The sequence below is a fragment of the Pinus tabuliformis genome, chromosome 6, assembly GCF_031772625.1.
Source record: "Pinus tabuliformis cultivar Carrire ecotype Pingquan chromosome 6, CPIR1, whole genome shotgun sequence".
Classification (NCBI taxonomy): Eukaryota; Viridiplantae; Streptophyta; class Pinopsida; order Pinales; family Pinaceae; genus Pinus; species Pinus tabuliformis.
This window is the reverse complement of record NC_142292.1, coordinates 1613481250-1613495772: the sequence shown is the minus strand read 5'-3', so window position 1 is coordinate 1613495772 and position 14523 is coordinate 1613481250. Positions and strand designations below refer to the sequence as shown.

The 14523-nt window shown below is 35.4% G+C and overlaps 1 protein-coding gene across 1 annotated transcript; it reads right to left on the bottom strand.

The window, feature by feature from the left end:
- Positions 1-303: 303 nt before the first annotated feature.
- On the bottom strand, positions 304-8689 carry LOC149265060 (uncharacterized). The gene is made up of 6 exons (XM_089401660.1): positions 8653-8689; positions 7202-7374; positions 6475-6607; positions 5561-6146; positions 2334-4285; positions 304-2204 (listed from the first exon to the last, which is right to left on the bottom strand). Exons 1-6 carry the CDS (start codon positions 8687-8689, stop codon positions 304-306), a joined length of 4782 nt encoding a protein of 1593 aa, XP_089257786.1.
- Positions 8690-14523: the final 5834 nt, after the last annotated feature.

The following is a 14523-nucleotide window of genomic DNA, read 5'->3' as shown; positions in this document are numbered from 1 at the left end:
TATAAACTTCATATGAGCAAAAAACGGACGCATGGACAATCCGTAGCAGAAAAGTCTGAAAGGAGGAGGGAGAACTAGTCCCAAACAAAAAGTTTTTGATGTTCATCCAAATAGAGCCATTTTAGCTGTAATAGAGTTCACATAAAGAAATTTTGTGGATACAAAATTTGGAGAACTAGGATCCTCTGTGGAGTAACAGCGCTGTTCAGAAATTCCAAAATATATTCGACCATACATAAGTCAGAGGGAAATCAAAAAGGAAAAAAATTGACAAAGCATACCTGGAACCCGCAAGATTTGGGATTATGAATCAGGTAGAGAAAATTCTTTGATAGAGAAAATTTCCTCCTCAGAAATTACCTTCATGTTCCAGATACCTGAATCCGATAAAAGGCCTTCCTTTGATAAAATGTCTGCTTTCTTGTTCTGTACTCTGTAAATGTGCTGTATGGAACATCCTTCCATCCTCCTCCATAGGAACACTATTCTATTCATCCAACCTGCAAGGTGAGGATTGCTGATATGGATTTTTCCCAAAACATAATCCACCATGACTTTGGAATCCCCGAATATTGATACAGACTGAATGTTAAAGAAAATACAGAAAGAAAGAAGACCCGCAAGAGCCATCGCCTCCACTTTGCAATTGGATCCTTTACCCCCATTCCAGGAAATAAGATATTGTGTATTTTCATCCATGATGATGTGGATCCCACATCCACAAGAGTTGTTTTGTGCAGCTCCGTCAAAGAACGCTCTCGGGAGCATGTTATGATCATGAACATTCATGTTGGGATTTGATCTTTTTTCCTTGAGTGGCTTTTCAGGTAAGGAGTCAAAAAGAGATGTTATGCTTTGAAGAATTCCCATGAATGGCTCCTTACTTTCCTTGAAGATTTTGTTGTTCCTCCATCGCCATATGCACCAAAGGGAAATAATAAAAATAGGCCTCCAGGATTCCTTTTGCCCGCTCCACCAAAAGAAAGCCTCTTTTATGGATGAATGAGAAAAATGAGGGAAACCGTATAGATTTTCCAGAGCTTGCCATAATTGCTGTGTTTTCTGACAGAATAAGAACATGTGGCAGTTTGTTTCCTCCTCAGACTTGCATATTGAACAGAGACCCGGCCCCTGCCAGTTCCTCTTTTTTAAATTTTCCCAAGATAAGTTTTTATTGTGGAATACCAGCCACGAGAAATAAATAGCTTTGGAAAGACAACCAGATTTCCAAAGAATTGATGGGAAAACAGGGCTGGAAATGGTATTTCTTGAGGCTAACAGATTCTGGTAAATGTCCTTTACTCGTACCTGGGATGGACCTTTTGCATCTTTCCATGTAAGGACATCGGTTTCTAAGGAGCGATATATTCCACAGTTCCTCAAACAGTCTTTTAAACACTTCCACTGTCTTGCTATATTATCAGTCATCCCCATATTGCCATCTTCTTTCCAAATCGGGAAGGGTCCATGCCATTCTGCAATAAGTTTGTCCCAAGTAAAAAAACCTTTTCTGTGGAAAAAATTAAGGAGAGTCCCAGGCAAGATGATTTCCTCCTGTCCGCTCAAGAAAGTATCAACTCCTATGAGAATTCTGCTACCAGACTGGAAGTTCCATACCAAGTTCTTTAAGAAAAAACCTTCTATCTTACGAAAACTAAGCCATATTGCTGATCCATAAATGGATCCAATCCTTCCCAACCTGAACCAGTATGAGATATCCTTACTGCCCATATACTTCTTTTTTATTGTATTGCTCCAGGGGCCCTCTCCGAAAATCCCTCTCCATAGTGATTTACATAGAAGAGCCTTTCCAAAACTCCGCAGGTCCAGAAGGCCCCATCCCCCAAGATTTTTCGGCAAAGAGATGTCAGATAATTTAGACAGGTGATATTTTCTTTTCTCAGCCTGGCCACCCCATATAAAATTAGCAGTTATCTTATTCATCTTCTGAATAATGCTTGCTGGAAGAAAAAAAAGATGCGCCCAATAAACCGCAAGTTGATTTAAAACTGATTGAGCCAGAATAATTCTTCCTGCCATTGAAAGGCATTTGTATTCCCACACTGATATCTTTTTGTAGTATCTTTCTATTATCCATTGCCAGTCCGTTTTTGAGTATCCTTTTGCTTTTAACTGGAATCCTAAATATTTCATTCCATGTTTGATGGACCGCGCCTCTATCCCAAAAAGAGAGGATATCCACTCTATTAATTCCAAATTGCCATCATTATGAAAGAGAACTGATTTGGATTCATTTATTTGTAATCATGTGGCCTTTTGAAACTTTTTTAGGATGTCATATAAGCATAACCAAGTGAGCCTGCAGAGCATACCAAAGATAAGTATATCATCAACAAATAAATTATGCGAGATATAATTGTTTCTGCAAATCCTCAATGGGCGACACCTGTTTTCACTAACTGCCTTATTGATGTGCAAGCTTAAAGAGTTCATTGCCAATATAAACAATAGGGGAGATAGCGGGCATCCTTGGCGCAGTCCTCTGGCAGCTAGAAAAAAAGGAGATGGAATCCCATTTATGATGATGGCATAGTTCACCTTCTCAACACAGGCCATGATCCAGTTTATCATGTTAACTTTCAGTCCAATCTTTGCAAGAAGGCATCTGATGAAACCCCAATCAAGGCAATCATATGCCTTTCGGAGATCAATTTTGAAAATGACTGCTTCACTTTTTTTTGTGTGCATGGAGAACAAACTCTCTTGTGTGTTAGCAACAGCGTCCAAAATATTTCTTCCTTTCAAAAAAGCATGTTGATCCATTGATAAATGCTTTGCTAAAGTTTCTTTAATCCTTTCAGCAATAATTTTTGAAATGATTTTGTATGAAATATTACAGAGAGATATCGGCCTGAAATCTTGAAAGGATTCTGCATCCCTTTTCTTGGGGATGAGGGCTATATGAGTGGATGAGGTTATCTGGTGAATGCTGCCTGATATTCTAGAGCCCTCAACCATCCTTAGCAGATCTTGTTTGATGAGGTCAAAGAAATGGATGAAGAATTCGATCGTCCAGCCGTCTGGGCCAGGACACTTATCCTTTTTAAAGGATTTCATGGTTTCTAGCAATTCTTCCTCAGTTATTGGCTGAAAGAGGCATTCATTTTGTTCATCGTTAAACATTTGAGGAAATAGGTCGATACCCCACAGAATGTCATGTATCCTGCATTCATCAGATCTCTTGTATTGGTTTCCAAAATATCTCACAGCTTCACTTGAGATGTCTTGTTGAGAGTATAGAAAGTCTCCCTTTCCGTCCTTTATTTTCCATATAGAGTTCTTTTCTCTTCTTGAGCTTGCAAACCTGTGAAAGAATTTTGAATTTCTGTCTCCTTCCTTCAGCCAAATAGCCCTGCTCTTTAATCTCCATGATGCTTCTTCCTGTTCCAGGATTTTATGTTTTTTCCTTTGCAACTCCTTTATACGACATCTCATGTTGAAAGGGAGAAGGTGAACAGCCAAATCTCCAGAGATGCTGTCCAATTCCATCTGAATTTCCCGAAGGGCTGTTCTGTTTTGTTGTCTTTTCTTATACTGCCAATCTTTTACAAGCTTTCTAATGGAGGACATTTTATCTCTAAAAGTTAAGAAAGGAGGCATATTTTCTTTTGATGATAATTCCTTCCATGTTCTTCTTATGGCTTCATTGAATTCTGTTTCTTCCAAACATAGCCTGTTAAATTTAAACGGATACCCTTTCCTGAAACCCTTTTCTCTCCATCCTAGGAATATCGGCCTATGGTCTGATATGAAATCATTACCAATTGATGAAAAAGGCATGCCCATTCTATCAATTATACTTGCATGTATAATAAAACGATCAAGTCTTTTTGCTATATATGCTCCTTCAGTCCTTCCATTGTCCCATGTTGGCATCATTTTAGGCAGACTAATGTCAACAAGATTCCTGTGTAGCAACTCATATCTAATGCGGTCAGCAAGAGGATCTTTTTTCCGACTGTACCCCCATGTTTCATCAGAGCTTAAAGTGACATTTAGATCTCCTGCAATCATCAAATACTCAATATCAAAAATTTCTGATGCAAATAATTTCTCCCAGAATGTTAACCTGTTTTTGTAAGGAGCATAGATGTTTAAAATGTTAATGGGACAATCTTTCCCCCTGATAGAAGCCGATATAAGAATTCCCGCAAAACATTTGTATGCTTTTGCTCTGATCCAATCAGGGTCCCATAAAACTGCCAGGCCCCCTGAAAGACCATTTGCCTCTGAAGCAGCCATATGCCAAGTGGGGAACATTTTCCTGAAATAAGAAATAGATACGGGTGTGCTGTGCATGGTTTCTTGGATTAAGATTATTTTGGGCTGTTTTGATATGAAAATATTCTTAAGGGCTAAAAAAAATTTATCAGCCCCCTTATGTTCATGGATATAATGAAGGTCATTTGGAAGGCTTTTCGGCCACATTTGCTCTAAGAGGCCCTTCTTCTGACATATCAATGATAGGTACATCTACTAAGGACAGATTTCGAACTCCTCTGCCTGCACCATCAATCCTTCCTCTAAAATGCCTGCTGCCCCTATTATTTTTCCTTCTCACCGTAATATTTTTTGCAGAGTTTGGGCTTATTTGAGGGGAGGATGGCTTTCCCGGTTTATGAATGGTTAGGGGCCTGAGTTCAAGCGATTTCTTGCTAAGGAGGTAGTCCAGGTCGCTACCAATCGAATTTGATGGGGAAGACACGGGGGAATTTAGAGGGGTAGCTGAAACCATAGGTTCTTTACCTTTCTGAGAATGAGTCAATCCCCTTTTTGGTGATGGAGAGGAAGATGAGATAAAAGTGATATTTGAGTCCACTTTAAAGTTTTTGATTGGCTGGGGAGCCGGTAGAGGGATTGGGGATTCTTTATCAGCATTAGGTTCCGGAGGGGGTGAGCTAAAAAGATTGGAAATCCTTTTATCAGATGGGGTGATAGATCTTCTCGAGCTTTCAGGCAGGACGCTTTGACTCTGGGGATATGTTGATGGAGAAAAATTATACTGAGGATTTGATTTCTGACCGGGGGGAGAGAATTTTTGATAATCATCTTCAGGATTAAAAACCCCTTGCAGTTTGCCAGATTCTGATGGAGATGAGCTAATAGTAGAGGATGCCTTTGCCATTCCAGAGTAAGGAGACTTTGTCCTCTGTTTATTTTTTGTTGACTGATATTTACCTTGATATATTCGGTTCTTTAAAACAGGGGACAATTTTTAATAAGGTGCCCTGTCTTGTGGCATACTGAACACCTGAAGGGGACTCCCCAGAAGTCCAATCTTTGATTTATCTTTAAATCCCTCCAGGATATCTCAATGTGGTCTGGGAAACCTCCCCTATAAGCTTTCTCTATGAGAACCCACGCTACTCATTTATCTTTTTCCCCCAGACATCTTGGATCTACATATACACATCTTCCTATGGCATTTCCTATCTGAGTTAAAGTTTCCTTCGACCACAACTCCAGGGGAAGGCCGGGGAGTTTGACCCAAATTAAATTATTTGTGGGAGTATTCTTCAATGGATTATAGCCTATGTACCATTTGTATAGCACCAGGAAGCTCCTTCCGTGCACCCATGGACGAGTCTGAACGGCTTCCAGATCGCTAGCACTCAGAAAATGAAAACAATACCATTCCTTCATCAGTTTAGCTATAATGGGGATGTAGCCAATCAAAGGTTTCCATTGAAGCTCTAGCCACTTTCGCATCTTGGCATCATCCATCTCTGGAAAGTGCCATCGGCCAACCAGGGCGAATTCCTGTAAACTTTCGATGCGGTCGGTTAGATAAGTACTATCTAACTTAATCGTCGTCGGTGGCGGGATGGTTTTTACAGGTTTTACATTCTTATTGTAATAGTTTGGAAGCTCAGATTCTACATATACTCTCTGAAGGTGTTCATTTCGGTTTCCTTCCCGAGATGTTTGAGTTTTTTGACGACAATCGCCGTCCAGGTCATCAGATTGCAGCAAAGGTTGAACAGTCACGTCAGCCAGCGTGGACTGCCAGTCATTTGCCAACATGGTGGTACCCTTACAAGTTTCAGCCTGAAAAGTTGCTCGGATCATGGCCTCCGTGGCCGATGCGTCTGACACTAAGTCCATAAAAGTCCGCCCCTTGTGTACTGATCAATCCTAAAAAGGATTTTCCGGATCAGGCAATAAATCATGCAATAACTTTGACCTGACCGCTTCTGAATATATTACCCAGAGAAAATATGACTCGGAAGGGAAAAGTAGATCTTGCCTGACATAAGTACTGACAGAAGGAAGCCTCGGGAATAAACAGCTCCCCTTCCAAAGCGGGGATCAGATTCCAAAGAAGCCCACTAGTCTTCCGGAGTTATGAGGGAGTGACGTGTACATGAGTCAGCTTAGGATAGCAGTAAAGAGATTTCTAGAGAATGACGGCTTCTAATGACCCCCAAGATCCGATTTCATACCATCAAGTACCATTTCTTGTACCCCATAAGCTTTGAAATTCAAAACTCTGCAGTACCAGATCCAGAGGAGTGGAAAAACGTGAACCGGGAAAAAGGTTTCCGATTCCGGTGAGAGGAGAATCCGTCCCGGAAAAACCAGGAAACTGAAAGTTCCAAAGGATGCTGCAGGTCTCAGCCAAAAAGATTACCATATTTCCGGAATGCAGTCAAGGGATAATTATAAGGAATAAGGAAGCTGATAACTCGTCAAAAGAGCCTTGATTCCCTCTCTTTCCCAGTATCAGAAAATAACAGAAACTAAAATGGCTTTTTGGAGATGTTTCAGGATGAAAAATTCGGGCATACAATACAACAACAGTAAAACTCATACACACACCACCAAGAACCTATCCTGAAGCGTATATCTGAACAGGGCTTGGATATAACAAAGAAATTCTTCAAATTGAAGAAAGATATCCACGACCAAACAGAATTAACAAACCCTGACATATGGTATTGTGGGAAAACAAGCTAAAGCAATCCTCCTCATCAGAATTTAGACCTTTGATAGAAAGCTATAATTCAGACTACAGCCCAAAGACACAAACCAACAGTTCCAACTTTTGAAAAGAAAAAACTGAGATTTTCATCTTTGAAATGGCTATAACAAAAAGACATATTCCATATCACACTTAAACTTTAAATTTTCCAAGTTCCATGAAAAGGAAAAATTGTCCTTTGATGAGAGATTAACTGACCTGTTGAACGAGCATTTTTCCAAGCAGAGAGCACCGCGAAGCCTGAGCACCACGAAGCCGAAAAGCAAAAAACTTCCCCTCGAGAGCAAATAACCTCAAAAGCAGAATTATTGGGAAAAATCCCCCAAACGACGGATGAAAGAGGAAAATACTGAATTGGGAAAAAGTCTGAACTGAGTAAGAGGGTGCAGCATAAAACAGAAAGTGTTCAGATACTTTCTTTTAGTGAAAAGCTGGCGAGAGCTGGATTGAGCCAAATAACTCGCGGGGACAAAGTAATAAAGGATAAAGTTGGCACTAATGGAGGAGTTACACTCAGTCAGAAGCTGTGGAAGAGGTAGCAACATAAACAGAAAGTGGTCAACATTTTTCCTGTTAAGAAAAACTGGTGAGAGTTTGTATGAGCCAAAACCAGGAACATTCGCAGGGTCAGAGTAAAAAGAAAGTGATGGTTTAAAGGATAAATAAGAAAGTATTATAAACAAATATATGATATACCGATAATATTAGTTATACTATTATTAATAAACATGGACTCTAACAACCCTCAATTATGGTAATTTCCTAATGTAACTAAATTCTATGAATAATAATGATTTAACATGAATAATATTGGTTTATTTTTAATAGTTTTGGTATTATTAATTATTAAGTAAATATAGATTATTTATTAAACATATATTATTGTATATAACTTATTAATTTAATTTCGAATGGACCATTATATTTAAATAATAAATAAAAATGATATATTTAAAAAAAATAAATAAATAAATAAATAAATATAGAAGATCTAATGGACCATTAAATAATTATTATTAAATATATACACTATTACCTAATGTGACTAAATTCTAAAAATAATAGTAATTTAATACCGTTTATTTGTATTTAAATTATATAATGACCATTAGAATTAAATAAAATATGGATATTTTAATTATCAAATGAATTCTCTTAATATATAATAATGAATTTTATTTATTTGTTTTTAGATATACATAATCATTTATTTAAATTAACAAATTTACCTATTTTAGCTATTTCTAAAAATGTTAATAACTAAATTGGTTGTTTGACTAAGATCATTAGGTCAAAATTAGCCGTTGGAAATATAGCCGTTTGAGTCTCTGCACACTCTATTTATTCAAGCTAAACCGGATTGGTTCTTCAACTTGTCCTGACGATGAACCACACTGGTTGGTTCGAAACGCGTCGACAAAAGATTGGTTATGTGATTTTGCCGAAGATTTTCTAAACAATGTTATGGATCACAGAAGTCTAAATTCCTTAGAAAGTGATGGTGTTTATGGAGATGACACATTCAGGTATACGAACAAACGTCATCCTGCCGATAAAGGCACGTATCCCTCATGCACCCGTCCATTCTCGGGAAAATTCTTGTGGTGTATTCAAGCTGTGTAATTGGTCAGATGCAGACAGTCGCATACCTGATTCGTCGGTCGACGATGCTCTCCGCTGGTCCATGCCCCTGGGCTAAATTCAATATACTTAACCATATAATATTCATCTTTGAATGTCTCGGATGTGGGTGAATCATGAAGGCGATCTGAGGTGGTAGCATATCTTTGTACAAGTTCTCTATGGATCTTGGTGGGAGTCTCTCTACGGCTTCATAATCTTGATGTGAGTCAGCTAGTGTATTCAAATGTAGAAGGTGTATTAATTTTTCTTTCCACTCTATTATTTCTTTTGGTTAAAATATGAGTATTTCTCTTCATATTTCTCATCATCTCTTTAGTAAAAGGTAGCAAAGAAGAATTATTTTAAAGAGTCTCTGTGAAGATATTGAATATTTAGAATAATCAAGGGGAAAAAGGGAAAAATAGCATAAGCAAGAATCATCTACAATGCCAGTGAACATAACGTTGAATTATCTATAATGTTTAGCAATAGCTACAAATCAATAGAACATAAAATGACAACATTCGATACTTGAAATCAAAAGAATGAAAACTATGATGCAATAATTAAAACACAAAAAAACAATTAATAGTTGACGAAAGATGCACTTTGAGAGACCAGATTAAAGAATTAAAAGAAAAACTAGATAATAATTCAGAGATCAGATTAAAGAATTAAAAGAAAAACTAGATAATTATTGAAGCATAAGTAGACAATGAATCCACTAGATATCAAACCTATAAAAGAGGAAACGAGCAAATTAATTGAAGTGGATCATGAACTCCACTAAAGAGCCTTGGAGCTTATAATTGATGGTACAAAAGAGAAAAAAGATGAGGACACATTAAAAATAGGGAAAGAACAACTGAAAACTCACTCACAAATTCAAATAACTTATTTAACGGACAAATTCTAGGAAATATTCTTGAGCATAATCATAGACTAATATGTGTTAAGGTATGTTGCACTGACCACAAATTAGATATACTTAGTAAATCTACGAGTCTAAAAGGGTCATGAAGATTTATAAATAAAGATCTTATCCCAGAAGACCAAGTTAAACAAAGGAAAGAGGTCCAGAAGGTAAAGGAGGAAAAAAAGGAAAGAAAATGGGCAATCATTAGAAATAGAAAAGCTATTATTAGAAATGAGGTCCAAAATAAAAGTGATAAATAGAAATTAGGAACACTTTGGGTCCTCTTCTGGAATTGTCATGGTTTCCCATAACGTAAAGGTCCTCTTGGTGTTAGCATGAAGCTAGGTTATACTTCTTGGCAAGGGAGAGCACATTTAGGTGAAGAAAAGATAGCTCGATTGAGCATATTAAGTGCTCCATTAAGCCACTTGATCAATAAAACAATTGCACGATCGAGGGTTTAAAACTAACCCTTGATCGAGCATTAGAGCTTGATCGAGCTCCTTTCTATTAAATCACATGCCCGCGCATCATTTTTTCATAGATTTCAGATAGATAGGACCAAGATATTTCTAGCTTTATTGAGCGATTACATGATAGAGAAACCCAACCACATTGCCAAGAACCCCGCCAATACCCCGCCAATGTCTGCAAGGTTCAAGCTACGATAAGTTTCCTATCCTTTTTGTCTTTTTTATTTAATTTTTTTTACAAAATTAAATAAATTAATTCAAAATAAAATTAATAAACAAAAAAAACTTACCATACAAAACCATGAAAACGACCAAGAAAATTCAAAACAACAAACAACAACTTAGAAAACCATAAAAAACAACCTAAAAATCACAAAATCAACCTAGAAAAAAAAAACTAGAAAACTGCAAAAAACAATTTAGAAAACACTTCAAAACCACCAAAAGAACTATAATTTAGGTTTTAAATTTTTTTAGTGCATGCAATGGTAGGCTGTTTATTATGCACATTTTATTATTTTGAATGGTAAACATGTTATTTTCTAGTTATTTTAGCAATCAAATATGATTAGGAATCAATCTACACTAAAATCAATGCATCTAATGCAAGCTCAATCAAATAGGATTAGAAATTAAGCTGTTTAATGAAATCAATGCATCTAATACAAGCAATGAAATAGAATTAGAAATCAACGTCTACATAAAAATCAATGCATCTAGTGCAAGAAATCAAATAGAATTTGAAATCAGCATTTGTAACTGAAATCAATGTAATTAGTGCAAGAAATTTATTTTGTGAAATAAATTTTCAATTTTTTTAATTATTTTAATATAAAATGTATTTTAAATTTCTAACAAATTTGACAGAAACTATATCCAAATAAGTCCAAAACTAAAAACAGCGAAATTATCACCAATAAATAAATAAATTAGGAACTTGAAATTGACATAATGAATATAGTTACTCATGGTAAATCTCTATTTATCAAATAAGAAAATTTATTTTATTTTATTATATTAAATTTAAATTAACTTATATATTTTAAATAAAATTTTAATACTAAATATAGTACAATTAGTGTTAAAAAATTAATTACTTAAAAATAAAATATTAGTGTTTAAAGCTCAAAATCTATTTTTTTTCTTATTTAATATATATATATATATATAACAAAACATAACATAATTATATATAATATTTAACTACATATAATTATAACATCACATTATATTATATTATATATATATATATAATTTCACGTTCCAATAATGCATCATTAATAGATACATTAAACCCATCATGAAAAGTGCTTTTAAAGTGAATATAAATATTTTGGTTCTTTTCTGATTTGTACTATATCATTTCATTATGTAGTGTGTTGTATAAGAAACATTGTCTCTATGTGCTTGCATCTGTTATATGTCATATGTCAAAGTCAAACATCATAAGAAATTAAAGTCTATTGGAGAATTGCGTTGGTATGAAATTTTATTAGTTTTGCAAACAAGTTTATTTCAATTTTTATATTTACATATTAGTGCCCTATGAATAAAATGCATTATTTAAAAATGGGGGAAAGTGTGAAGGTAGATTTGATCACTTTTTTCGATTGTGCTTACATGGAACACAATACTTTGGTTGATAAATTATCAAAAAATGGACTCTAAAGTTTATACCATCACACTAGATTATTCTACTTGAGTTTAGAAATGATTTTCTTATCAACATTTTTCTAAGTCAACATTTTTTTTCTTGGATTAGTTTATATGTATTATATGCAATATGTAGAGGCATCTACTATACATGCCCCAACCATAGCATGTCAAAGTGGGAGAGGATCTACTATACATGGTTGGGCTTGTGATAGATCACGTAACCCACCTAGAGTGTGTGTTCCACTCATAGATCCCACCTCTGACGCTAGTCACACTGTCAAAGGCGGTGTTTCTCTCTCGGCTGATGACCATGCTACCTCCAGTGAACCCTCTTCACCTATTTCATGTACACCTACTGCATTTTGAAATCCTCTTTAAACTTTATGTGTTTATGTCTTGAAATTGTTTTTAATTTTTAAATTGTCTTCAACTGAAGTGTTTGAATTTAATGTATATGTTATTACACGTCTAGTTTGTTGAATATATATGTTAAATTATGTCCATTATTTGCAGACCCTCAACAAGTCAAAGCTAAGGATCATATGCAGCATCGATCCCCCTGTGGGAAGATGATACAACTCATATCACATTGGAGGATCTTACGACCCAACATATGTGGATCACATGAGAATTGTGTAATATCCCTACCAGTTCACCTACTATTCATAGTTTTTCTTTGATGCTGAAAAGCATCAATATGTTGATCATAACATACAAGAGGTCAGACCCACAAAGCCACCTCCTATATTCCATATAGAGGATTAGGAGGCTTGAGGTTAGAGGGCCACATACTTGGGAGGTGCTGAAAGGGGCCACTAAGAACATTGATGTTTGTGGGGAGTTGTTTGACACCCCTTTGGATCACAATACTAGACATAAATGTCTGATTCCACTCAAATATTTTAAGAATGTTGATGCAACCCCTTTTGTGAATGATCGATTCATTAGAGTTAGGGTCTATTTCCCCCACAATGACCAGGTCGCCATTTATTTTTCCAAGAATATATATGCATATATTTTGTTATGTACGATGTCAAATTACACTAATGCCGTATCTCATTACTATGGAGTCAATTTGGGACGTGCATATGATCGTGAGGCGACTTGTAGGGACCTTGAGAATGTACCACCACCTCTGAGATTGTTGCCACTACCGTCTCGGAGCATGGTACTACCAACAGAGCTAGGTGAGTCGTCACAGCTCGGTGCTGAGACTAGGGATACCATTGTAGATAACATGCGAACATCATTGGTCAATGCACGTGTTGCATTACATGGAGAGATTAGCAGACCACCACCATTGCCTCCTGAGCCGCCAATTCTTTTATATGATGATTCATTTCTTATGAGTTTACCAGCTAACCAACCTTTTTCATATCCATGTATGTTTCGTTATGTCATCCATGACACTTGGGGGGTGCACGACCCACGTGACACAAACTAAGTACATATCTATATATATATATATATATATGAAACTTCTGACTCTTATTGTCAAATTATGCATAATTATCTATATTATTTTCTAGTTTTTATTATATTGCATTTATATTAATAAGTTCATGATAACATGTAGACATAGCCCAGCTAAATAGCTGATCTTATGGGGTCATCTAAGGGGGCAGTTGATCACCTAGGCCATCCTCCATGAGAGCATGTTTGCATGGATTCTCCTCCACCTCCACCTCCACTTGGACCAATAGTTGAGGTACACATTTTAAATATTTCAACATTTTATTTTTTTTAAGTTATGAATATGCTAATTAATTTGTAGACTAATTATAATTTGTCCTTCCCATTGTGTACACAAGCCCATATGCAGAGTTTTGTCAATGTCATAGTTATGTCGATGGATGAGTGGGATGTTGGGTATAGAGGCATTGACGATGCAAGTCCGTCGATGCAAGCCCTAATCATTGAGCCATAGGCAGGGGAGCACCAAATCTAGATTCTTCAAACCCCCATCCTATTTGACCTGCATTTGGACTTAACTGGGGTTAGTAGATTCATATATGTAATTAAAAATGTGGTTCAAAATTATTTATTTCCATATTGTTTATTTTGTAAATATAATGATCTAATTATTTTGAAGTTGAAAGTTTTATATTACATTACTAATTTATGGACAATTAATTTACGTAATGGAACCCACATAGGAGTCCTAATGGTACTTAGATTGAATAGTTTGTATATTTTTCAGGCTCCTTTGATAGGGAACATTCACATGTGATACAGACTTTGTATATTTTCATACATGGACAATTTACGGATGTACATGAATATTATTTCAGTTTATAGATGTTTATTATTTCAGTATATGGATGTTCATGTGATATTTGTAATTTGTATATATTTTCATATGGATAGTTTATTGATACATTAGTTTAGTTTATGGATATGTATTAATATTGTTTATGGATGTTCATTAATTTTTTAAGTTTATGAATCTATTAAAATGATTTCGCTAGTTTAAAATTTATTCTATATATATATTATAAGTTTTATTAAAAATTATAAAAAATTTGATTTCTAGTTTCATAGACTAAGAAAATAAGTGCAATCTTAAGTTATGATGCAAGTCACTTTGATACTCAAAAATGAACTAAAATATATAATGGTTGAAATAGAATACACAAATAAGATTGAAATAACTTTTAAATTCAATTTTAAAGGATGTCTGGCAAACAGCAAATAAGTTTTGTTCAATTTTATTTATTTTGAAGTCATCTACTTGAGAGGTTAGTCATAATATGGTATAATTATAATCCTACTATGATGCAAGTTACTTTGATACTTAAAATGAACTAAAATATATCATGTATCAATTTAATATTGAGCATGTAATGAAATAC